Source organism: Salmo salar, chromosome ssa27, assembly GCF_905237065.1.
Source record: "Salmo salar chromosome ssa27, Ssal_v3.1, whole genome shotgun sequence".
Classification (NCBI taxonomy): Eukaryota; Metazoa; Chordata; class Actinopteri; order Salmoniformes; family Salmonidae; genus Salmo; species Salmo salar.
Genome location: NC_059468.1, coordinates 5,574,369 through 5,600,385, shown reverse-complemented (window position 1 = coordinate 5,600,385; position 26,017 = coordinate 5,574,369). Strand labels below are relative to the sequence as shown.

The 26,017-nt window shown below is 41.7% G+C and overlaps 1 protein-coding gene across 2 annotated transcripts in view; it reads right to left on the bottom strand.

Moving 5' to 3' along the window:
• Window positions 1-24,831, bottom strand: part of LOC106588242 (probable ATP-dependent RNA helicase ddx6) — a 77,120-nt gene extending 52,289 nt beyond the window's left edge. The window contains exons 1-9 of one of the 2 annotated variants that reach the window (XR_006762482.1): window positions 24,416-24,831; window positions 22,498-23,458; window positions 22,253-22,316; window positions 22,033-22,137; window positions 21,510-21,639; window positions 18,245-18,391; window positions 13,918-14,012; window positions 13,467-13,589; window positions 5,068-5,196 (exon numbers count right to left, since the gene is read on the bottom strand). Coding sequence is in view for 1 of the 2 variants with exons in the window: in XM_014177060.2 (XP_014032535.1) it covers window positions 5,068-5,196; window positions 13,467-13,589; window positions 13,918-14,012; window positions 18,245-18,391; window positions 21,510-21,639; window positions 22,033-22,137; window positions 22,253-22,316; window positions 22,498-22,685 (981 nt within the window). In the remaining variant the exon portion in view is untranslated. The remainder of the gene's footprint in view (window positions 1-5,067; window positions 5,197-13,466; window positions 13,590-13,917; window positions 14,013-18,244; window positions 18,392-21,509; window positions 21,640-22,032; window positions 22,138-22,252; window positions 22,317-22,497; window positions 23,459-24,415) is intronic. The other variant, XM_014177060.2, reaches the window with a different exon arrangement.
• Window positions 24,832-26,017: the final 1,186 nt, after the last annotated feature.

The following is a 26,017-nucleotide window of genomic DNA, read 5'->3' as shown; positions in this document are numbered from 1 at the left end:
AGTTGGGTGGTTGTGGTCAGTAGTCGTGTCATAGTTGTGCGTTTCAGTAGTTGTGTGGTTAGTAGTTGTACATTTCAGTAGTTGTGTGGTTCTGGTCAGTAGATGTGTGGTTAAGGTCAGTAGTTGTATTCAGTAGTTTTGGTAGTTATTTGGTTATTAGCTGTGGTCAGTATTTTTGTTGTGGTTTAGTAGCTTTAGTTAGTAGTGATCAGTAGTTGTGTGATTGTGTTGCAGATTCTTTAGCCCTACAGCATGGACGTGGTCAGTAATTGTGTGTTCAGTAGTTGTGGTTATGGTCAGGAGCTGTGTTGGTCAGGAGCTGTGGCGTCAGGAGCTTTTTTTAATGTATTTTTAATTTCACCTTTATTTAACCAGGTAGGCCAGTTGAGAACAAGTTCTCATTTACAATTGCGACCTGGCCAAGATAAAGCAAAGCAGCGCGAGAAAAAAAACAGAATTACACATGGGATAAACAAAAGTACAGTCAATAACACAATACAAAAATCTATATACAGTGTGTGCAAATGGAGTAAGGCAAGGCAATAAACTGGCCATAGTAGCAAAGTAATTACAATTTAGAAAATGAACACTGGAGTGATAGATGTGCAGATGATGATGATATGCAAGTAGAAATACTGGTGTGCAAAAGAGCAAAAAAGTAAATAAAAACAATATGGGATGAGGTAGGTAGTTGGATGGGCTATTTACAGATGGGCTGTGTACAGCTACACCGATCGGTAAGCTGCTCAGCTGTGGTATCACCAGTTGTGTGGTTAATAGTTGTGGTCAGTAGTTGTGTTCTTGTGGTCAATTAGTTGTGGTCAGCAGTTGTGTGGTCAGCAGTTGTGTGGTCAATTAGTTGTGCGGTCAGCAGTTGTGTGGTCAATTAGTTGTGCGGTCAGCAGTTGTGTGGTCAATTAGTTGTGCGGTCAATTAGTTGTGTGGTCAATTAGTTGTGCGGTCAATTAGTTGTGCGGTCAATTAGTTGTGCGGTCAATTAGTTGTGGTCAGCAGTTGTGCGGTCAATTAGTTGTGGTCAGCAGTTGTGCGGTCAATTAGTTGTGGTCAGCAGTTGTGCGGTCAATTAGTTGTGGTCAGCAGTTGTGCGGTCAATTAGTTGTGCTCTCTCTAATTCGCTCTTTCTTTCTCTCTCTCTCTCAGAGGACCTGAGCCCTAGGACCATGCCTCAGGACAACCTGGCATGATGACTCCTTGCTGTCCCCAGTCCACCTGGCCATGCTGCTGCTCCAGTTTTAACTGTTCTGCCTGCGGCTATGGAACCCTAACCTGTTCACTGGACGTGCTACCCGTCCCAGACCTGCTGTTTTCAACTCTCTAGAGACAGCAGGAGCGGTAGAGATACTCTCAATGAGCAGCTATGAAAAGCCAACTGACATTTACTCTTGAGGTGCTGACTTGTTGCACCCTCGACAACTACTGTGATTATTATTATTATTATTATTATTATTATTATTATTATTATACCATGCTGGTCATTTATGAACATTTGAACATCTTGGCCATGTTCTGTTATAATCTCCACCCGGCACAGCCAGAAGAGGACTGGCCACCCCCCTCATAGCCTGGTTCCACTAGGTTTCTTCCTAGGTTTTGGCCTTTCTAGGGAGTTTTTCCTAGCCACCGTGCTTCTACACCTGCATTACTTGCTGTTTGTGGTTTTAGGCTGGGTTTCTGTACAGCACTTTGAGATATCAGCTGATGTAAGAAGGGCTATATAAATACATTTGATTTGATTTAAGTGGTCAGCAGTTATGTGGTCAATAGTTGTGGTCAGCAGTTAGTTGTGGTCAGCAGTTAGTTGTGGTCAGCAGTTAGTTGTGGTCAGCAGTTAGTTGTGGTCAATAGTTCTGTGGTCAGTAGTGTTGTAGTCTTGTGGTCAGTATTTTTGGTCAGTAGTGGTCAGCAGTTGTGTAGTTCAGTACTTGTGTGCTTGTAGTCATTCGTTTTATTCAGTAGTTGTGTGGTTGTGGTCAATTAGTTGAGTGATTTTGGTTCAGTAGTTGCGTGGTTGTCGGTCCGTAGTAATTGTGGTCAGTAGTTGAGTGATTGTGTGTTCAGTAGCTGTGGTCAGTTGTGTGGTTGTGGTCATTAGTTGTGTGGTTCAGTAGTTGTGTGGTGGTCAGTAGGTGTGTGGTTGTGCTCAGTAGTTGTGAGGTTGTGCTCAGTAGCGGTGTGGATCAGTAGATGTGGTCAGTAGTCGTGTAGTTCTGGTCAGCAGTGCTCGTTATCAATAGTTATATTTGTGGTCGTTATCAATAGTGGTTTAGTAATTTTAGTCAGTAGTAGTGTTGCAGGTTCTTTGGGCCCTACATTATGGACGTGGTCAGTAGTTGTGTCGTCAGTAGGTTTGAGTTTCACTATGTGCTCTCCAACCGTGTTCCAGGGGTCCTAGATCTATAGGCTGTTTGGAGTAATTTTGCCACTCTAGTTGCGATATAAACCTTATTAAAACATACAGGCCTATGGGCTAGGCTATATGATGTGTGCGACTATGATTTGAAAAAGTAAAAAAAAAAAAAAAAGGTATGTGCCGTTTCTTGCCATAGGAGGCTGCACACTGGGAATCATTCACAAATGAAATTAAATAATTCACTAGTGATAACATTGTCACCCATCACACTATTGTCAATTTAATCTTGTCTTTAAATATACCGTCGTGGCCAAAAGTTGAGAATGACACAAATATGAATTATCAAAGTCTGCTGCCTCAGTTTGTATGATGGCAATTTGCATATACTCCATAATGTTATGAAGAGTGATCAGATGAATTGCAATTAATAGCAAAGTCCCTCTTTGCCATGCAAATGAACTGAATCGCCCAAAAACATTTCCACTGCATTTCAGCCCTGCCACAAAAGGACCAGCTGACATGTCAGTGATTCTCTCGTTAACACAGGTTTGAGTGTTCACTCTGTCATGCTGATTGAGTTCGAATAACAGACTGGAAGCTTCAAAAGGAGGGTGGTGCTTGGGATCATTGTTCTTCCTCTGTCAACCATGGTTACCTGCAAGAAAACACGTGCCGTCATCATTGCTTTGCATAAAAAGGGCTTCACAGACAAGGATATTGCTGCCAGTAAGATTGCACCTAAATCAACCATTTATCGGATCATCAAGAACTTCAAGGAGAGTGGTTCCATTGTTGTGAAGGCGGCTTCAGGGCGCCCAAGAAAGTCCAGCAAGCGCCAGGACCGTCTCCTAAAGTTGATTCAGCTGCGGGATCGGGGAACCACCAGTACAGAGCGTGCTCAGGAATGGCAGCAGGCAGGTGTGAGTGCATCTGCACACAGTGAGGCGAAGACTTTTGGAGGATGGCCTGGTGTCAAGAAGGGCAGCAAAGAAGCCACTTCTCTCCAAGAAAAACATCAGGGACAGACTGATATTCTGCAAAAGGTACAGGGATTGGACTCCTGAGGACTGGGGTAAAGTCATTTTCTCTGATGAATCCCCTTTCCGATTGTTTGGGGCATTCGGAAAAAAGCTTGTCCGGAGAAGACAAGGTGAGCGCTACCATCAGTCCTGTGTCATGCCAACAGTAAAGCATCCTGAGACCATTCATGCGTGGGGTTGCTTCTCAGCCAAAGGAGTGGGCTCACTCACAATTTTGCCTAAGAACACAACCATGAATAAAGAACGGTACCAACACATCCTCCGAGAGCAACTTCTCCCAACCATCCAGGAACAGTTTGGTGACAAACAATGCCTTTTCCAGCATGATGGAGCACCTTACCATAAGGAAAAAGTGATAACTAAGTGGCTCAGGGAACAAAACATCGATATTTTGGGTCCATGGCCAGGAAACTCCAGACCTTAATCCCATTGATAACTTGTGGTCAATCCTCAAGAGGTGGGTGGTCAAACAAAAACTCATTAATTCTGACAAACTCCAAGCATTGATTATGCAAGAATGGGCTGCCATCAGTCAGGATGTGGCCCAGAAGTTAATTGACAGCATGCCAGGGCAGATTGCAGAGGTCTTGAAAAAGAAGGGTCAACACTGCAGATATTGACTCTTTGCTTCAACTTCATGTAATTGTCAATAAAAGCCTTTGACACTTATGAAATGCTTGTAATTAAACTTCAATATTCCATAGTAACATCTGACAAAAATATCTAAAGACACTGAAGCAGCAAACTTTGAAAATTAATATTTGTGTCCTTCTCAAAACTTTTGGCCACAACTGTGAAATTAGTTTTGATTTAGAATGGACCATTATCAGGCACCTGGTGGAACAGGGGCAGGTGAACAATAGCACGTCATCCATATGGACTTAAATAGCGAATCAAGGATGCTTTTCCTACGGGTAACTTTCATGCCAGGCAGGTAGGCTACCCCTGTGATAAAGCAAAGCACTTAATATTAGGACATTTGAGAAATAAATATAGCAGGCCTAGCCTATAGAAATGTTGCGCAACATGAGCACTCATTAAGTGTTTTCTTTGACTTTGGATTGCAATTGATTGTCTCAGTGATTATATGGACAATAGAGCGCTGCATACAAGCCATTAGCGACTGGCAGTTATAGCAAGTTCGGTAGGCTACTAAGGACCATCAGTGGCATGAGAGCGCAGTTTTGGAGAAGCCTAGTTACCGTGACTAAACGGGTCACATGGGATTTGACTGTGGTCATGACTCGTGTCCACTGGCGTGGCAGTAATACGGTCACCATTACAGCCCTAGTTGGTATGTAGATGCTACGACTTTTCACTGGTTAAACTTGAAGAATTATCATTCACGATTGACAGTGAGAAATGTGAAGGAGACCATAAAATGTGTGGGTAAAGTAGAGGTAAAGAAAATGCATGTGATCCGAACACGTGCAGAAGCTTCGGGACCTTTAGTCCTGGGGAAAAAAGGTATGGGAAAAGTCCGGATCTGCAGCCACGGCCTTAGATGTTTGTCGAACTCATTACTACCGATGGTAATAAAGGCTGCCTGTAAAGGCTTTGTGGTACACTAATCTGTGCCCACATACCAGACTACATGTACATTCACATAAAAAATAAAAAAAGAGTGTGTATGTGTTCAACGTTTTCAAGGCTTACCCGCGAGAAGAGCGTGTTGAGACAGTGGACTTTTTGTCTCTCAGTGACGTAGGCGTAGTACTGGGTGATGCCCTTCAGAGTCAGCTCCTCCATCAGGTTGATCTCATAGGGCTTCTGCAGGTGCTTGGCCTGGTGGAGAAGGAACAGAAAGGGAGGAGAGAATGATGACAGAAAGGGGGACAAGAAAAGAGAAAAAAGGAGGAGAGAAGGTTATTGAAGTGCCTGAGTAAATCAATGCTAGGATAACTACACGTGTGCATGGGCGCACACACACGGCTAGACCCTTGCAGCAACTTAAGATGAAACGGACAGTAAAACACCACATAGCCCAAGCTAAGGACAACTACAAAAAGAGAGTGGAAAATATGTTCCACACAGGGAATCTCAGGCAGGCCTGGCAAACCTTATTGGGCAAGTCAAGAAGAAAACCCAAGGGAAAAACAAAAGGACGAGGAATAGTTTGTCAATGAACTCAAAACTTTTTACTGTCGTTTTGATAATCACGACTTCTCCACTGTAACAGAAAGCCTGAGGGAACAACCAGGCTTTGGATGGAGCAAACCGCCGAGGTGGTGGTGAGACGAGTCTTCAAGAGAATCATATCCAATAAAGCGACCCGGAGCAGACAAAAATCAAAAGGACAGCTACTGAAGGAATGCGTAGACGAGCTGGCAGACATCTTCTGGGCTCTCTTTAACACTACAACCGCGTGGTCTTCCAGCCTTTAAGTACTTGCTAGAGAACGTTGCCATGTGTCCCCTTCAGCATATATATCAGACACATATCAACTCGCAAGGTGCGCAAACATGAACACCAACGCTTGATAAATAGTGCGTAAACTATTGTCAAGGATAAATTGCATGAATAAATGAGGAAATAAACAAAAATGTAATGTATTTGTTTAGATTGTATAATTATGCAAAACATATCCTTGACAAAACATAGGCCTATAGCTGATTTTTCATTTCCCTTGCAATGAAAACATTAGTGCAATCCATTTGACCAACTTTATTTGTAGTAATTAGTTATAGTAATTAATAAAAAGTCCAGTTATAGCTTCTTTCGACAAAGTTGAAACTAAAAAGATTAATAATATAACCAGCCAGATGCACGGTTGAAATGATTTGCCGTATTCCTAAACGAAACCCCCAGTGCATGAACAATTGTAAAGGATGAATTGCATAAATACATTTGTGGAAATATATTCATGACAAAACAATGATTTGTTGATTGTATTGGAAACGGTCTTGTGTCCTTATATGCATGCATTTAGCATGAAACGATGTCTTCTCTTTATGCTTCTGGCCCACAGTCAGCACACCGCTTCGTGGCTGTGTGAGCAAGTCCCACAAACAAAATCTGTTGCACTGCAGTTTTCACGGGCCTCATTTCGTGAGCAGCTGCCGCAGGTGTGGCAGAATCTCTCTGAAGCGTTTGAGTGGCATGGTCTCTCGGAAAAAGTCCACCCCATACAGCGCATTCGGAAAGTATTCAGACCCCTTGATTTTTTCCCCCCACATTGTGCTACGTTACAGCCTTATTTTAAAATGTATTAATTTGTGTTTTATTCTATCAATCTACACACAATACCACATAATCAAACAAAAACAGGACAAGAATTTTTTGCAAATGTATTAAAACTGAAATTACATTTAATTAAGTATTCATTTTGTTGAAGCAACTTTGGCAGTGAATACAGCCGAGTCTAATTGGGTAGGACAATACAAGCTTGGCACACCTATATTTGGGGAGCTTCTCCCATTCTTCCCCGCAGATCTTCTCAAGCTCTGTTAGGTTGGATGGGGAGCGTCGCTGCACAGCTATTTTCAGGTCTCTCCAGAGATGTTCGATCGGGTTCAAGTCCGGGTCACTCAAGGACATTGAGACTTGTCACAAAGCCACTCCTGCGTTGTTTTGGCTATGTACATAGGGTCATTGTCCTGTTGGAAGGTGAACCATTGCCCCAGTCTGGAGCAGGTTTTCACCTCTGTGCTTTTCTCTGTTCATCTTTAACTCGATCCGGACTAGTTTCCCAGTCCCTGCCGCTGAAAAGCATCCCCACAGCATGATGCCACCACCGTGCTTAACCGTAGTGACGGTATTGGCCATGTGATGAGCAGTGCCTGGATTCCTCCAGACGTGACTTCTGGCATTCAGACCAAGGAGTTTAATCTCAGTTTCATCAGACCAGAAAATCTTGTTTCTCATGGTCTGAGTCCTTTAGGTGCCTTTTGGCAAACTCCAAGCAGGCTGTCATGTGCCTTTTAAAATGGGGAGTGGCTTCCATCTGGCCACTACCATGAAGGCCTGATTGCTGGAATGCTAAAGTTGTCCTTCTGGAAGGTTCTGCCATCTCCAGAGAGGAACTCTGGAGCTATGCCAGAGTGACCATAAGGTTCATGGTCACCTGCCTGACCAAGGCCCTTCTCTCCCGATTGCTCAGTTTGGCCAGGCGGCCAGTTCTAGGAAGAGTCTTGGTGGTTCCAAACTTCTTCCATTTAAGAATGATGGAGGCCACTGTGTTCTTGGGGACCTTTAATGCTGCAGAAATGTTTTGGTACCTTTCCCCAGATCTGTGCCTTGACACAATCCTGTCTCGGAGCTCTACGGACATTTTTTTCGACCTCATGGCTTGGTTTTTGAACTGACATGCACTGTCAACTGTGGGACCGTATATAGACCTTATATGGCTCTGTTCTGGTTTTTCTGCAGCAAAGCTCAGGCATCAGAGGTGGAGGCTCGAAGTCAACATCAGAGTCAGATGAACACTTCATCAGCAACGTCGATTTCAAGCTCAATATCCGATCCTCCGACTCATTATATAGAAGTCAAAATATTTTACCTGCATATGACTCTGAAGTGATACTCCTTTCACTGCATCTGTAAATTACAAGCTGCGCCCATCTCTTCATGTACAATTTGACAACTGATAGGCCTAATATTGTCAGATTAAATTGTCAATCTTGTCTAACTCGAGTGTGAAATGAGTTTAGGTGTAGTTGATGGGCCAGCTTTGCAGGTTGAATGGCATCATTTGTTTCCAACTCACAAAATTGTATAGTCAAGGATATGTTTTGCATTATTCTAAAAGCCTACTGCAACACCTAACATGTTTTTGTTTACAGTAAATAAAACATTCTGTAATAGCTTATTTTTACAAAGTAAAACGTAAATGACAATGGCATCAACCTGCATAGTCAAAGTTCAATTGTGAAGTAAGGTACACAATTGTTGCCCATTCATCATTCATTCAGTGAAGAGAGAGACATATTAGCGCCTGGCTGGGTACCAACATCCTACAGCACATTGTTTTGGCAGGTTAAGTTGGGAATAGGTTTTCAAAAAAAAGCAACTTTTATTTTTTTTAAAGGTAAAAAGGCTCTAAACACTTATGTTTGTGATTTAAAAATTCTGACAAATGAGTAGTGTAAAATAAACAAACTTTTCCTAAAATGTTTGTATCTATTTTTTTTTACAAAATCTAACAGTGGCTGTTGGCCTATGCCGGTTCTAGTGTTAACAGCGCCTTCTCAGAACACATGGTTCCCTCATTGGAAGACCTGAAATCCGACCAGTTCCAATGAACAATCCAGCAGAGCTGAATGACTATCATCCTGTGGTGTCAAAGTCAGTCGTTGTGAAGTGCCTTGAGCGCTTGATATTCAAGTTTCAGGTCTCATGTGGATGGAGCTCTTGGCCCAATGCGGTTTGCATACAGGAAGAACAGTGGAGGATGCAGTCCTGACGTTGGACTACATGGACAACACACTCTTAATGCAAACACTCAGAACATCAATAAAAGAATACCAATAACTGAATGTCAACACCACAATACTCTCCAACTCCCTGTGGCTCAATTGGTAGAGCGTGGTGTTTGCAATGCGAGCATGGTATGTGCAACGCCAGGGTTGTGGGTTCGATTCCCACGGGGGGCCAGTACAAAAAAAAAAAAAAGGTGAAATGTATGTATTCACTACTGTAAGTCGCTCTGGATAAGAGCGTCTGCTAAAATGTAAATGTATGTAAATGTACACTGAACAAAAATATAAAACGCAACATGTCAAGTGTTGGTCCCATGTTTTGGGCTCTCGAGTGGCACAGCGGGGTAAGGCACTGCATCTCAATGGTAGAGGAGTCACTACCCACCCTGGTTCGATTCCAGGCTGTATCACAACCGGCCGTGATTGGGAGTCCCATAGGGCGGCGCACAATTGACCCAGCGTCGTCCGGGTTTGGCCAGTGTAGGCAGTCATTGTAAATAACAATTTGTTCTTAACTGACTTGCCTAGTTAAATAAAAGGTAAAAAAATATATACATTTCAGAAGCTGAAATTAGATACCAGAAATGTTCCATATGCACCAACAGCTTATTTCATTCAAATGTTGTTCACAAATTTGTTTACAATCCTGTTAGTGAGCATTTCTCCATTGCCAAGATAAATCAATCCACCTGACAGGTGTGGCATATCAAGAAGCTGATTAAACAGCATGAGCATTCCATAGGTGCACCTTGTGCTGGGTACAATAAAAGGCCACTCTACAATGTACAGTTGTCACACAACACCATGTCACAGATGTCTCAAGTTAAGGGAGCGTGCACTTGGCAGGATGACTGCAAGAAAGTCCAAAAAAGCTGTGGCCAGAGAATTGAATGTTAATTTCTCTACCATAAGCGACTCAAACGTCATTTTAGAGAATGTCGCAGTACGTCCAACCGGCCTCACAACCTCTGACTATGTGCAACCACACCAGCCCAGGACCTCCACATCTGGCTTCTTTACTTGCAAGGTACTCTGTCTGGGTGGCTGATCTCAGTTGATGAAACTGTGTGTTTGCACAACCAAAGAATTTCTGGACAAACTGTCAGAAACGATCTCAGGGAAGCTCAACTGCATGCTCGTTGTCCTCACCAGGGTCTTGACCTGACTGCAGTTCGGAATCTTAACCAACTTCAGAGGGCAAATGTTCACCTTCGATGACCACTGGCAGCTGGAGTAGTGTGCTCTTCACAGATAAGTCCCGGTATCAATTGTACATGGCGGTTGGCAGATAGCATGTATGGTGTTGTGTGGGTGAGCAGTTTGCTGGTGTCAACGTTGTGAACAGAGTGCCCCATGGTGGCGGTGGGGTTATGGTATGGGCAGGCATAAGCTACGGACAACAAACACAATTGCATTTTATCGATGGCAATTTTAACGCAGAGATACCGTGACGGGATCCTGAGGCCCATTGTGCCATTCATCCGCCACCATCACCTCATGTTTGCGCATGTCACAAGTCAGACTTCCAGGAATTGTGTACATGGCTTGTATGGCTGTAAACTGAAAATGTCCCAGTTCTTCCATGGCCAGCATACTCACCAGACATGTCACCCATTGAGTATGTTTGGGATGCTCTGGATCGACGTGTATGACAGAGTGTTCCAGTTCACGCCAATGTCCTGCAATTTTGCACAGCCATTGGTTCTGATCCACGCCCCTACATAAAAAAAAAATCTTAAAAGTATTTGTGACCAACAGATGCATATCTGTATTCCCAGTCATGTTTAGTCCATAGATTATGACCTAATGAATTTATTTAAATGTGAACTGAAACCAGGTCCTGAAATTAACACCCGCCACCTGCGGGTAGATCGTGGAATTAGCGGGAGATACAGTTGAAGTCAGAAGTTAACCTCTCTAGGGTAGGGGGCAGTATTTGCACGGCCGGATAAAAAACGTACCCGATTTAATCTGGTTATTACTCCTGCCCAGAAACTAGAATATGCATATAATTGTTTGATTTGGATAGAAAACACCCTAAAGTTTCTAAAACTGTTTGAATGGTGTCTGTGAGTATAACAGAACTCATTTGGCAGGCAAAAACCTGAGAAGATTCCAAACAGGAAGTGCCCTATGACCATTTCTTGGCCTTCTACACTCTCTTTATTGAAAACTGAGGATCTCTGCTGTAACGTGACACTTCCTACGGCTCCCATAGGCTCTCAGAAGGTGGCAGAACGTTGAATGATGACTTTGCAGGCCATGGCTGAAAAACAGTAGCGCATTTGGTAAGTGGTCGATCAGAGAACAATGAGACGGGGGCGCGCGTGAAGACTATTTAACACCATTTTAAAGACAAGACTCTCCTTTATCTAACCACATTGTCCGATTTCAAAAAGGCTTTACAACGAAAGCAAAACATTAGATTATGTCAGCAGAGTACCCAGCCAGAAATAATCAGACACCCAGTTTTCAAGCTAGCATATAATGTCACAAAAACCCAAACCACAGCTAAATGCAGCACTAACCTTTGATGATCTTCATCAGATGACAACCCTAGGACATTATGTTATACAATACATGCATGTTTTGTTCAATCAAGTTCATATTTATATCAAAAACCAGCTTTTTACATTAGCATGTGACTAGCATGTGACTAGCATTCCCACCGAACACTGCCGGTGAATTTACTAAATTACTCACGATAAACGTTCACAAAAAATATAATTATTTTAAGAATTATAGATACAGAACTCCTTTATGCAATCGCTATGTCCGATTTTTAAAATAGCTTTTCGGTGAAAGCACATTTTGCAATATTCTGAGTAGATAGCCTGGCCATCATGGCTAGCTATTTTGACACCCACCAAGTTTGGTACTCACCAAACTCAGATTTACTATAAGAAAAATTGGATTACCTTTGCTGTTCTTCATCAGAATGCACTCCCAGGACTTCTACTTCAATAACAAATGTTGGTTTGGTTCCAAATAATCCATAGTTATATCCAAATAGCGGCGTTTTGTCCGTGCGTTCAAGACACTATCCGAAGGGTAAAGAAGGGTGAAGCGCCCGGCGCGTTTCGTGACAAAACATTTCAAAATATTCCATTACCGTACTTCGAAGCATGTCAAACGCTGTTTAAAATCAATTTTTATGCGATTTTTCTCGTAAAAAAGCGATAATATTCCGACCGGGAAACCCTGTTTTCGTTCAAAGACGAAAAAATAAAAACATGGAGTCGTCTCGTGCACGCGCCCCCAGTCTCATTGTTCTCAGATCGACCACTATCCAAATGCGCTCCTGTTTTTCAGCCATGGCCTGCAAAGTCATCATTCAACGTTCTGGCGCCTTCTGAGAGCCTATGGGAGCCGTAGGAAGTGTCACGTTACAGCAGAGATCCTCAGTTTTCAATAAAGAGAGTGTAGAAGGCCAAGAAATGGTCATAGGGCACTTCCTGTTTGGAATCTTCTCAGGTTTTTGCCTGCCAAATGAGTTCTGTTATACTCACAGACACCATTCAAACAGTTTTAGAAACTTTGGAGTGTTTTCTATCCAAAGCTAATAATTATATGCATATTCTAGTTTCTGGGCAGGAGTAATAATTAGATTAAATCGGGTACCTTTTTATTTATTTTATTTATTTTTTCGGACGTGAAAATACTGCCCCCTATCGATAACAAGTTAACACTTTTTTGGTTACTACATGATTCCATGTGTGTTATTTCATAGTTGTTATGTCTTCACTATTATTCACAATGCAGAAAATAGTAAAAAATAAAGAAACTGAGTAGGTGTCCAAACTTTTGACTGGTACTGTAAATGCTACAGTAGCAGTTTAAAGTATTTCCACCATTTTGTTTCATAACTGGTAAATTAAATCAAAGCACTATTTTGTTCACAAGCTAGGTTGTTTTCTATGCTTGAGTTTCAACTGCTGGGGAAGAGATGACAACGCTTCTACTTGTCAGGATCAATCTCACAGGCACAAACATGACTTGAATCGCGAACCTCCCGTATTTAAAGGGGCAGGTGAACATTTGTCTCATCTGTCATATTTTGATTTAAAGACTCGGGTCACAATAAATTAAATTAAACAATATACTACTTCTTACTAGTAATACATTTATTGTTTTAGGAACTTTAAAGAATCATCCTTTTTCTTGGTGTTATTTTAGAGTGGCTGGAGGACAAAAAAAAAACAAATGTGACTGACTAACTCTTCGAATGGATTTGGCATTTATGTTTGTGTTTAATGTACTACACCTGCCATTTAGAGAGTGTGCTGACTTTCAGTTTCCTGGCCTGGTACGGTGGGCTGTCAGTGGCTAATAAGGGTAACCTCAAGCAGACTGTGAACCTGGGGTCGAAGTTCTGTGGGCTGCAGTGCAGGGAGCTTCAGGGCCTCTGATAAATGGGCAAGGGAGAAGGCCAAGCGCATCAGATGACCCCACACACAATCTTGCCCAATGTTTTGAGCTGCTGCTCTCCGGAAGGAGATCAAGGGTAACACTGTTCAGCAAGAATAGCAGCATTTTTCATGCAAATGGACAATAACGTATATTTTATCGTTACGGAATAGCAGAACAGAACGGCCTGTTGGTGATACCACATGGCTGCCAACATGTGGCACTACTCACCATGAACTTCTGCACGCTGATGGGGAAGGTGGCAGAGTAGAGTAGGATCTGACGGCCCTTGGCCAGGAAGCTGATGATATCCTCGATAAGCACTACAAAGTCCTGAGACAGCAGCTTGTCCGCCTGAGAAGAGAAAACATTCAAATGGAGCATTAGCAGAGTCACACAATACTCAAAAAAAAAAGTGTTTTAATCGTGTATTTCTATTAAATTTGCTACTACTGGTATGAAATTGACATTTGGTGCTGGTTGCCGGGGAAATGCTACATGTAGCGCCTTTAACCTCTTTGGTAGGTTGATGAACCAGACGAGATTTGAAGGCCCTGATGAAGAATAGTGAGTGGCTCGTAACAAAATAGATCAAGAGGACTGATTCGCTAGAGTCATCTACAGTAGTTGATTACAGTCAGGGGTTGATGGACTCAAGTACCACATGTATTTACACACTAACCTCATCCATCACCATCATTTGGACTCTATCCACTTTGGCCACGCCCTTCTTTATCAAGTCTAGGATCCTGCCGGGTGTGGCTATGACCACATGCACTGAGAAAGAATCAGAAACACCACCATTACAGATGTGGCATTGTGTACAGCCTTGAGGTTTTGTGAATTGTTTGTAGTGTACAGTGTGGTCCGAAATGATTGACACCCTTGATGAAGACGAGCAAAAATGAGAATCAAATAAATCATTCAAATACGCACCTACGCTATATACAGTTGAAGTTGGAAGTTTAAATACATTTTTCACAATTCCTGACATTTAATCCTAGTAAAAATTCCCCTTCTTAGGTCAGTTAGGATCACCACTTTATTTTAGGAATGTGAAATGTCAGCATAATAGTAGAGAATTATTTCTTTCAACTTTTATTTCTTTCATCACATTCCCAGTGGGTCAGAAGTTTACATACATTCAATTTGTATTTGGTAGCATTGCCTTCAAATTGTTTAACATGGGTCAAACATTTTGGGGAGCCTTCCACAAGTTTCCCACAATAAGTTGGGTGAATTTTGGCCCATTCCTCCTGACAGAGCTGGTGTAACTGAGTCAGGTTTGTAGGCCTCCTTGCTTGCACATGCTGTTTCAGTTCTGCACACAGATTCTCTATAGGATTGATGTCAGGGCTTTATGATGGCCACTCCAATACCTTGACTTTGTTGTCCTTAAGCCACAACTTTGGAAGACTCATTTACGACGAAGCTTTAACTTCCTGACTGATGTCTTGAGATGTTACTTCAATATGTCCACATCATTTTCCTCCTCATGATGCTATTTTGTGAAGTACACCAGTCCCTCCTGCAACAAAGCACCCCCACAACATGATGCTGCCACCCCTGTGCTTCACGGTTGGGATGGTGTTCTTCAGCTTGCAAGCCTCCCCCTTTTTCCTTCAAGGGTCCCATTTTTCCATCAAACATAATGATGGTCATTATGGCCAAACAGTTCTATTTTTGATTCATCCGACCAGAGGACATTTCTCCAAAAAGTACGATCTTTGTCCCCATGTACAGTTGCAAACCGTAGTCTGGCTTTTTTAAATGGAGGCTTTGGAGCAGTGGCTTCTTCCTTGCTGAGCGACCTTTCAGGTTATGTTGATATAGGACTTGTTTTACTGTGGATCTAGATACTTTGTTACCCGTTTCCTCCAGCATCTACACAAAGTCCTTTGCTGTTGTTCTGGGATTGATTTGCACTTTTCGCACCAAAGTACGTTCATCTCGAGGAGACAGAAAGCGTCTCCTTCCTGAGCGGTATGACGGCTGCGTGGTCCCATGGTGTTTATACTTGCGTACTATTGTTTGTACAGATGAACGTGGTACCTTCAGGCATTTGGAAATTGCTCCCAAGGATGAACCAGACTTGTGGAGGTGTAAAAAAAAATTTGAGGTCTTGGCTGATTTCTTTTGATTTTCCCATGATATCAAGCAAAGAGGCACTGAGTTTGTAGGTAGGCCTTGAAATACCTCCACAGGTACACCTCCAAGCTTCTGAAGCCATGACATTATTTTCTGGAATTTTCCAAGCTGTTTAAAAGGCACAGCCAACTTAGTGTATGTAAACTTCTGACCCACTGGAATTGTGATACAGTGAATTATAAGTAATAATCTGTCGGTAAACAATTGTTGGAAAAATTACTTGTGTCATGCACAAAGAAGATGTCCTAACCGACTTGCCAAAACTATAGTTTGTTAACAAGAAATTTGTGGAGTGGTTGAAAAACTAGATTTAATGACTCCAACCTAAGTGCATGTTAACTTCCGATTTCAACTGTACACACAGCGCATTCGTAAGTACTCAGACACTTTTCCCAAATTGTGTTACAGCCTTATTCTAAAATTGATTCCATTTCCCCCCCCAATCAACCTCTACACAATATCCCATAATGACAAAGCAAAAACAGGTGAAGAAATGTTTGCAAATGTATAAAAAAAATTAAAATAATGAAATATTCCATTTACATAAGTATTCAGACCTTTTACTCAGTACTTTGTTGAAGCACCTTTGCCAGCGATTACAGCGTTGAGTCTTCTTGGGTATGATGCTACAAGCTTAGCACACCTGTATTTGGGGAATTTCTCCCATTTTTCTCTGCAAATCCTCTCAAGCTCTGTTAGGTTGGAAAAGGAACGTCGCTGCACAGCTATTTTTAGGTCTCTCCAGAGATGTTCGATCTGGTCCAAGTACGGGCTCTGGCTGGGCCACTCAAGGACATTGAGACTTGTCCCGAAGGCACTCGTGCGTTGTCTTGGCTTTGTGCTTAGGGTCGTTGTCCTGTTGGAAGGTGAACCTTCGCCCCAGTCCGAGGCCCTGAGTGCTCTGGAGCAGCTTTTCAGCAAGGATCTCTGTACTATGCTCCATTCAAAATGTTTTGGTACCTTTACCCAGATCAATGCCTCGGAGCTCTACGGATAATTCCTTCAACCTTATGGATAAGTTTTTGCTGACATGCACGGTCAACCGTGGGACCTTCTATAGACAGGTGTGTGTCTTTTCAAATAATGTCCAATAAAATGATTTTACCACAGGTGGACTCCTATCAAGTGGTAGAAACATCAAGGATGATCAATGGAAAGAGGATGCACGTGAGCTCAATTTTTAGCCTCATAGCAAAGGGTCTGAACACTTATCTTACACAAACAACTGTTCAATTGTTTGGGGTCACTTAGAAATGTCCTTGTTTTTTTTTAAAGAAAAGCAAATTTTTTGTCCATTAAAATAATAGCAAATTGATCAGAAATACAGTGTAGACATTGTTAATGTTGTAAAGGACTATAGTAGCTGGAAAAGGGTGATTTTTAATGGAATATCTACATTGGCAACCACCACTCCTGTGTTCAGTTATGAACTTAGGACACTAAAGAGGCCTTTCTACTGACTCTGAATAACACCAAAAGAAAGATGCCCAGGGTCCCTGCTCATCTGCGTGAACGTGCCTTAGCCATGCTGCAAGGAGGCATGAGGACTGCAGATGTGGCCAGGGCAAAAAATGACAAGGTCCGTACTATGAGACGCCTAAGACAGCGCTACAGGGAGACAGGATGGACAGCTGATCATCCTTGCAGTGGCAGACCACGTGTAACACCTGTACAGGATCGGTACATCCGAACATCACACTTGCGAGACAGGTACAGGATGGCAACAACAACTGCCCGAGTTACACCAGGAACGCACAATCCGTCCATCAGTACTCAGACTGTCCGCAATAGGCTGAGAGAGGCTGGACTGATGGCTTGCTGGCCTGTTGTAAGGCTGGTCCAGACATCACCGGCAACAACGTCGCCTATTGGCACAAACCCACCGTCGCCGGACCAGACAGGACTGGCAAAAAGTGCTCTTCACTGACGAGTCGCGGTTTTGTCTCACCAGGGGTGATGGTCAGATTTGCGTTTATCGTCGAAGGAATGAGCACTACACCAAGGCCTGTACTCTGGAGCGGGATCGATTTGGAGGTGGAGGGTCCGTCATGGTCTGGGGCGGTGTGTCACAGCATCATCGGACTGAGCTTGTCGTCATTGCATCGTCGGAGGGTGAGGGCTAGGGCCATTGCCCCCAGAAATGTCCGGGAACTTGCAGGTGCCTTGGTGGAAGAGTGGGGCAACATCTCACAGCAAGACCTGGCAAATCTGGTGCAGTCCATGAGGAGGAGATGCACTGCAGTACTTAATGCAGCTGGTGGCCACACTAAGATACTGGCTGTTACTTTTGATTTTGACCCCACATTATTCAGAACAACATTATTCCATTTGTTAGTCACACGTCTGTGGAACTTGTTCAGTCTTTGTCTCAGTTGTTGAATCTTAAGTTCATACAAATATTTACACATGTTAAGTTTGCTGAAAATAAACACAGTTGACAGAAATGACTTTTCTTTTTTTGCTGAGTTTAGATATTCCATTAAAAAAAATATATATTAAAAAAAAAACCAAAAAAAATTGTTTCAATTTACATTAGTCATTTACAACATTAAGTGTCTACACTGTACTTCTGATCAATTTAATGTTATTTTAATGGATTTTTTTTACTTCTCTTTCAAAAACAAGGACATTTCTAAGTGACCTCAACTTTTGAAAGGTAGTATACACACACACACACAAACATTTCTAAAAACCTATTTTGGCTTTGTCATTGTGGAGTACTGTGTGTAGATTAACGCTGTAACGTAACAAAACGTGGAAAATGTCAAGGGGTCTGAATACTTTCCAAATGCACTGTATTTATCGCAAGGTTCCATTGTTGGCATTAGTAACTGAATGTGATGCTGCTGTTGGGTAATTACCAGTCTCGTCCAGGCGCATGATGTCATCTCGCAGGTTGGTGCCGCCCGTGGTGGCCATGACCTTCACGCCGCCCAGGTGCTTACTGATCTGGATACTGATCTGGCTAACCTGCAGGGCCAGCTCACGAGTGGGCACCATCACAATGGCTTGGGAGAGGGGGAGAGGTATAGATAGGTCAAGTGTAAGACAATGTGGTTTGACAGAGTAGTAGGAGTATGGCTTCAGACAGCGACCATTTAGTCACATTCTGCAACCCTTTGACTTGACTGTGTGAGTTAAACTGTCCAGTCAATGTTCCCTCTAAGCACCAGACTGAACTTCACTCAACTTTCTAGACTTTTCCCCATTAACACTATCAACATACCAAAACAAAATGAACTATGCAATACCAAACATGCAAAACTAACTAGGCAAGACATTTTGATGTAGGCAGAACGCATCGGAGTATGATTTTATTGCATTGACAGACTCAGGCTGTACTCTACACAGACCGGTGCGGTATAACCATCAGAGCTGCACTAGGCCTATATGCAAATAGACCATTGCCATATATGGATCTCTGCCATTTACCTTGAACTGTTTACAGCATGAGCAGTCGTGAATGGATGTGCTTGTTTTGAGATGTGGCCACGTGTACACATTTTGTTAATATTATCTATTAGTTAGTTATTAGCCCAGTTACAGATATTTGTAGTCAACAATAGGGGAGTGATGGCTTCCTACAAGAGCACAAAACATGTACATTTCTAGACATCTTTGAAAAGTGAGGCAGGTAAAGAGCTTTTTTGTCTTAAAGGGGCAGTGCTGTATTTTCAGACAGGCTTGAATAAGGTAAGTAGCCAATAGGCAGATGGTAGCATAATTTGTCTGATTCTCTGTAATAATGGTATGGGAAAAATAATGCATTTCATTTTGTAAAGTGGTTTCCTGAATCAAACAACATTTTCAGTCACATTGTCTGAAGGACAAGTGGAAAAACAGGTTAATGTCAAGCCGTGGCATTTTTTTTTTTTTAACCAAAGTCTCATAGAATGTAGGCCAACATTGAACACCACACATTTGCTGCTAATGTAGGCTGAATGATAGAACAGTTATTTCCATGTTAAAATGTTATGGGATGCATTTTCTCCATTGTTTTTGATGGTAGACCATTCTGGTAGGCCTAAATTATGATCAAAAACACAAAGTAGCCTACTTGGCCAGCCTCAATGTTCACAGTAAACACGTGCTGAAGTTGAACAGAATTTTCGCAATGTTACAAGTTTGCACTCAGCAGACCTGAAATTTGCTCAGTGCTGAAATTCTTTTGAGGGAACATTGTGTCCAGTGCTCCCATATTTCATTGAAATATGACCTAGAATTACTTACAATGGTAATTAGGTATGTTGAAAAGAATATTTTCTGTGTTGGAATGGTCCCAGACCTGCTGGAACCCTGACCTATTCACCGGACGTGCGACCTGTCCCAGACCTGCTGTTTTCAACTCTCTAGAGACAGCAGGAGCGGTAGAGATACTCTCAAAGATCGGCTATGAAAATCCAACTGACACTTACTCTTGTGTCAGTTGCACCCTCGACAACTACTGTGATTATTATTATTTGACCATGCTGGTCATTTATGAACATTTGAACATCTAGGCCATGTGCTGTTATAATCTCCACCCGGCACAGCCAGAAGAGGACTGGCCACCCCTCATAGCCTGGTTCCTCTCTAGGTTTCTTCCTAGGTTTTGGCCTTTCTAGGGAGTTTTTCCTAGCCACCGTGTTTCTACACCTGCATTGCTTGCTGTTTGGGGTTTTAGGCTGGGTTTCTGTACAGCACTTTGAGATATCAGCTGATGTAAGAAGGCCTATATAAATAAATTTGATTTGATCATACCCCAAGTCATAAAAAAGTAATAATACAAGTATCCTGCTGATTGGCCAGCTCATCCTCCTCAGGAGTATGACATTTATTTATTTTATTTAACTAGGCAAGTCAGTTAAGAACAAATGATCATTTACAATGACGGCCTACCCCGGACGACACTGGGCCAATTGTGCGCCACTCTATGGTACTCCCAATCACGGGCAGTTCAGCCTGGAATCGAACCTGCCTCTAGCACTGAGATGCAGTGTCTTAGACCGCTGAGCCACTTGGGAGCCATGATACTCCATGAAGAAATAGCAAGCATTTTTGAAACTGTCTGTTTAATAAAAAATAAAATCTCCTCAAACTTGTATAAGTATTTGTTTCTCTCCAATGTATGCTTTGGCCACAAATATGAATACAGGATGAGTCAACAACACTATCTGGGTATGACTTAACAGAATACGAACTTTTGAAGTTAGGTTCACTAGACAGTTACTGTAAATGTCTTATTGGTCGGTGAGAGCTGCCCATTCTACAAGGTCACCTCTTTCAAACAGGTCAAGCAGTAAGTGCATTATGCTCATGATTCCTGTAATGACAGTGTCTGCCCTGACGCTCTGCCTGTTTCCCTGGGGCCCGCTGCTGTGATGATCAACCCACTCTCCCTACCTCTCCCACTTTGCTCTAGGGGAAAAAAATACATTTTGATTGTATAACATTTAAAACTACAATTGCAGGAAAATATACTTGTAACAGTTGAAGAGAGGAGGTTTTCCGATTTCTGTAGGTATATTTTTTATTTTTCAACTCTCAATTTTTAGCTCTATAATAACTATTTTACCACCAAGATATTTGATATAGCTTTGGGATATGGTGTGTGCGAAATGCACATTGGCCATTACGAGAGCATGGGCCTGATTGGGTAGTAGGCTACGACTGCAAAGTTATTTTTAGGACATTAAAATGTACTGTTAAGCTTAATATGGCTACTACCAGTATATTATATTATTATACTACCAGGTATTATATTAAGTTAGCTATCTAGCTAATGTGTTTTGAGTTTACACTTACTCATGTGGTGAATTGGACCCAAATAAAACATGCCTATAATTAGTGCACACAAATTCATCTATATTTTAACAGTAAAATGTAACAATAGCCTAATTGTCAACCCAAAATGCATGACAATAATTGGATTAGGTTCTACATCAAAATATCTTGAATCACGCATTCCTGCTTAAACATATTAGATGAAACATAACTTGAATACCTTTTCAGTAGTCACTTTTTAATAAACACTTTAATAAAGCACTGTGAATGACATAAGACCATTACAAACGTTTCCTATTGTTGTAGTAGAGACCAGTCGAGTATAAAAGGAGAGAAAGAGTAATGTGAAGAGCCTTGACTCACCCTGTATATAGTCCTTCTTCAGGTCTATTCTCTCCAGCATGGGGATGAGGTAGGCCCCACTCTTCCCTGTTCCATTCTTGGCTCGGGCCAGGATGTCTCGTCCTGACAGGGCTATGGGAATGCTCTCCTCCTGAAAGTGACAAACTCTGGTTTTATGGAATTTTATCAAAAAAGATCTAACTATAACTATGACAAACTACAAAAGCTAAGTCCAAAGACTTCAGTTATAACTCAGACGCAGTCCGGGATCTTAAGCTCAACAAATTTGCAACATATTGTACACATTTTTTTGGGAGGTAACATATCACACGAAATGGATGACATAGTAAACACAAAAAAAAAAGGGACCCATTTTGGCTCGAGCACCACTTTCAAAACTACTGATTGAAATTATACTAAAGTTCTGGAGCATCTTTATAGGTTATAGGCATCAGAATCAGGAGCCAATTTACAGCAAGGGAATCCCCCAGTTTCAACAGGTGATCTTTGGGCAGAGATGCTCCGCTCCCAGTGAGTGTCGTACCTGGATAGGGGAGGGCTTCTCCCAGCCCATCTCAAAGATGCCCATCAGGAGCTCCCGTTTCAGACAGTAGTCCTCAAACTCATTCCCCTTAGTGGACGTTACATCCTGGGAGACAGCGAGAAAGAGGTTAGACAACAGAAGTAACAGACTTGATTAAAATGACACCAGGAAAATCCATTTGAGCTCTTGAAAAAGCATGCTGCAATGTACCATGACTTACAGAGGTTCTGACCCTGGTGTCTTTGGGAGGGAGCTGTAGGCTCTTTTTCCAGTCATCTCCAAACCTGACAGAGCAGAAGAGAGCAATTAAAAGAACACTTGCACACAGTCACTACTGATTTCTAAAACAAAATCTACTGGGTCATCACTTCTAAAACCTGGTATGAAGGTATAATAAACTATATGAGCAGAACACAATTGTTTCAGTCACTGGGTGAAACAGGGGTGTGAGAGAGAAATGTGTACCTAATCCCAGTTCCCTCCTGGGCAGCACCCGCTTTCTGGGATGCACCTGTGGCCTCGTCTGACAGAGAGCCCAGGACGAGGGGTCCTGATTGGGGAGAAGCCAGTTTAGGCGGCCCCCTAAGCTGCCCGTTCTGCTTGTTCAGTCCCATGACGACAGGACCAAGGTTCTCTGTTCTGGCAGCTGCCATTTTCGCTTTCTTGTTTTTATTCTCAAAATATTAATATTTTCTACCCCTGTTTTTTTGCCCCCTTAAAAAGCCTCTTCAAAAGTAGATGAGTCTAATAAAGCATTAACAAATATCTAGTTTTTTGTCTAAAGCTTTTTCAACAGAAGTCTATTTGTAGTTTTTACATATACGTGCAGTTCGGTCCCCTTCAACAGAGTTTACTGCCGTGTGAAAAAAAATAGTATTTATACAAGAGCTCTCCCAAATGAAGAGATATATGCATTCAAATGCATAAATATACTGCACCTGCACACAATATAGAACATATTTGAACAAGAATCAAGGCGTTTAATTCCTGCAATAGAATTGCTAAGACAATTTGAAGCGGGGGAATAGCATCTGTAATATAATCTTTGTTCAAACGTTACATTTATATGTTTTTATTTCCTTGTTTTGCGTCAAGTCCATTTGAATTGCTCAACATCGATGTCCTTTGTACAAATATTTCTTCAAAATAATATGGTCCTTATTGTTCAACATTTGTTTTCCACTCTGTCTGTATATGTCCATCCACGTGTTGAAGTAGTTTCCTGATGTTGAAAATCAAACAAGGGTAACTGTAGTCCAAAAGCAACGCAGCTTTAAGCTCCCCTTGGGCTCCTTTCAGTCTGTCCCCTCTGCTCCAGGTGAGTCTCCCCCCTCTCTCAGCTCTTCTGTCAAAGTGTGTAGCTGTGTGTGTGAGAGTGGGGGTGTATTCAGCTCATTTCATATGCAGCAACTCAAACCTGTGCCACCTGACAGGAAGAAGGAGAATTTGATTTTAGAAGTCAGAGTGAATACTACATAAGCCCTAGTCTTGCTTTAAAACCATATAATACAATGTAGAATAGATGCCCAAATGTTCTATTCAAATCCCCAACTACATCATGTCAAAAATGTACTTGGCTAACAGGCACAAGGTTAAATTGCTTTTCAAGTGTTGGCTTGGTGGATCAGTCTGTAGTATATTCCAACAAGCGCATGCAGTATGAGACCAGGCAACAGGAGAGTAACGTTAGGCTATAATGTCAACAATGTGGGACTCAGTTACTTTATAGTCGTAATCACGTTCACAGTTTGAAGTTACTTTGAGGAAATTAGCAAACGTTAGCTAGAAGCACCTGAACTTAAATGAAAGTTAATTGCAAATATATGGACAACAAACACGCCACTGTCTTTAGCTAGCTAACATTAACTAACAACACGGATGTCCTTATCGGCCAAATAAAGGTAAAAAGCCAGCTAATGTTTTCAGTCAGTTGTTAGCTAACTTACCTCAATTGTGCCAACTGCAAAAAGTGATTCAAACCTAACTAATAGCGATTTGATGCTACAAAAGGCCATTCATCTTGCCAACTCGAGAGGAAGATATTTAGTAAGCCAGTTAACTTATATTACTAGCTATCTAATGACGTTAGCCACTTATAGCTTTGACATAAACATGCAAGTCGGCTAGTAAGTTACGTTAGCTAGCTATCTGAATAATTTAAATACTCATTTAGTAAGCTATCTAGGTATCGTTACATCACTGATGAAAAGGGTTATTATAAACTAGCTAGTCAGATTAGTTAACTTGGATGGCTTGTGCATTGGGTTGTCGTTTTCCATGTCTGAATGTTAGCTGGCTGGCTAAATTATCTAGCTGACAAGCTAACGTCGACTTTATCAAATCTGTATAATGCAAATTGAATATAACTCCACGAAGCACTCACCTTCCTCTTACTTTGATGTTATATATCATAAATGTTTGCGGCAAATCAATTACTTATGTTACTATTAGATTAAATTCACTCCAAATAAAACGCTAATTCAACATGGTCTCTTCTTCATCGTCGCCTTCTTCTTCTATGATATCATGGCGGTCCACAAACAAACGTTTAAAGTGCATGCCGCCACCTACTGTGCTGGAATGTCGATCAATCATGATCTGCCCAATTATGTACTACCAGGAAAATAACATTCTAAACCAAATAAATCCCTAACACCACCAATTACAGCACTTAACCTTCACATTGCTTCTACATTCATTCCGGTCCTTGAACCTCATCCTCCCACTCCATGTCATCAGATGATCTGACATCCGCACTACTCGCCACGATTTCCGACATCCTACTTAAGACATGACTCTATCCCAGGGCTCTCCTACCCTGTTGTTGTTGTTGTTGTTCTTGTTGATCTTCTTCTTCTTCTTCTTCTTCTTCTTATATGAGGTTTAACGGCAGTTGGCATCCAATATGTTGCGTTACCGCCACCTACTAGACTGGAGTACAACACCCTTGTACTTTGCTTGAAAAATAAAGAAACAAATACCCTACCATCTAACACTACACTCACACACAATTTTTTTTTTACGTAAAATAAAATAAAAAATAATATAAAAATAACACCACCTTATTCCACTATTTAAATCTATTTAGTCCTACCTCATGCCAATAACCTGAAAGGATGGAACATCACCACTTAACACACCCTGTAACTCTTCTGATGCCAAGACTCGCACACCCAAATAATTCTCTGCAGCTGCCACCACAACCTCAATTTTCTACGACTTACATCCCTGCAGTACAGCTCACCATGCTTCTACATCTGCACTGCATTGATAGTGCACAACTTCTTTACCCATGTCCCTATTAGCATAATAACAATCAAAACAATCAATTCATAAAACATGAATTGTTCCGATTAGCATACTAAAACTTACTCAAATCAATCAGTCAGTCTTAAAAATCATTCAGCTTCCAAATCATAATTAAAACCCAACGAATTATCCTACCAAAATGTAGAATGACATTGCTCAGTGATTCACATTGGATCTATCACTCAAAATAAACACCCTCAACGTAACACACATCAACACTGGGCGAATGTACATTTATATTAACATACAATATATTCACCTTATAATTAACCCAATTAACTATCTCATCAGGGTTATAAATACAGATCACTATCTCAATGCATTATTAGCCTAAATTACTATAAATGTAGCAGTGTGTAAACCTCCTCAATCAACCTGATACCCCAACTAACAATTTCAGTCTAAATCAATTACGGGCACTATTGACCAACCCCCTCCCTTTCCCGGTAATCTTCTGGCATTTCTTCATTTTTCTTCTTCAGATAGCTTCACAGTTCAAAGTGTATGGCCCATGACAATGTCCCAATTTCAATGTCTCACCTGAACCCCACCACAACTCCTACCATGTGTAACGTCCTGACCATAGTAAGATGTTATTTTCTATGGTAGAGTATGTCAGGGCGTGACAGGGGGTGTTTTTCTATGTTTTCTATTTCTATGTTCATTTTCTAGTTTT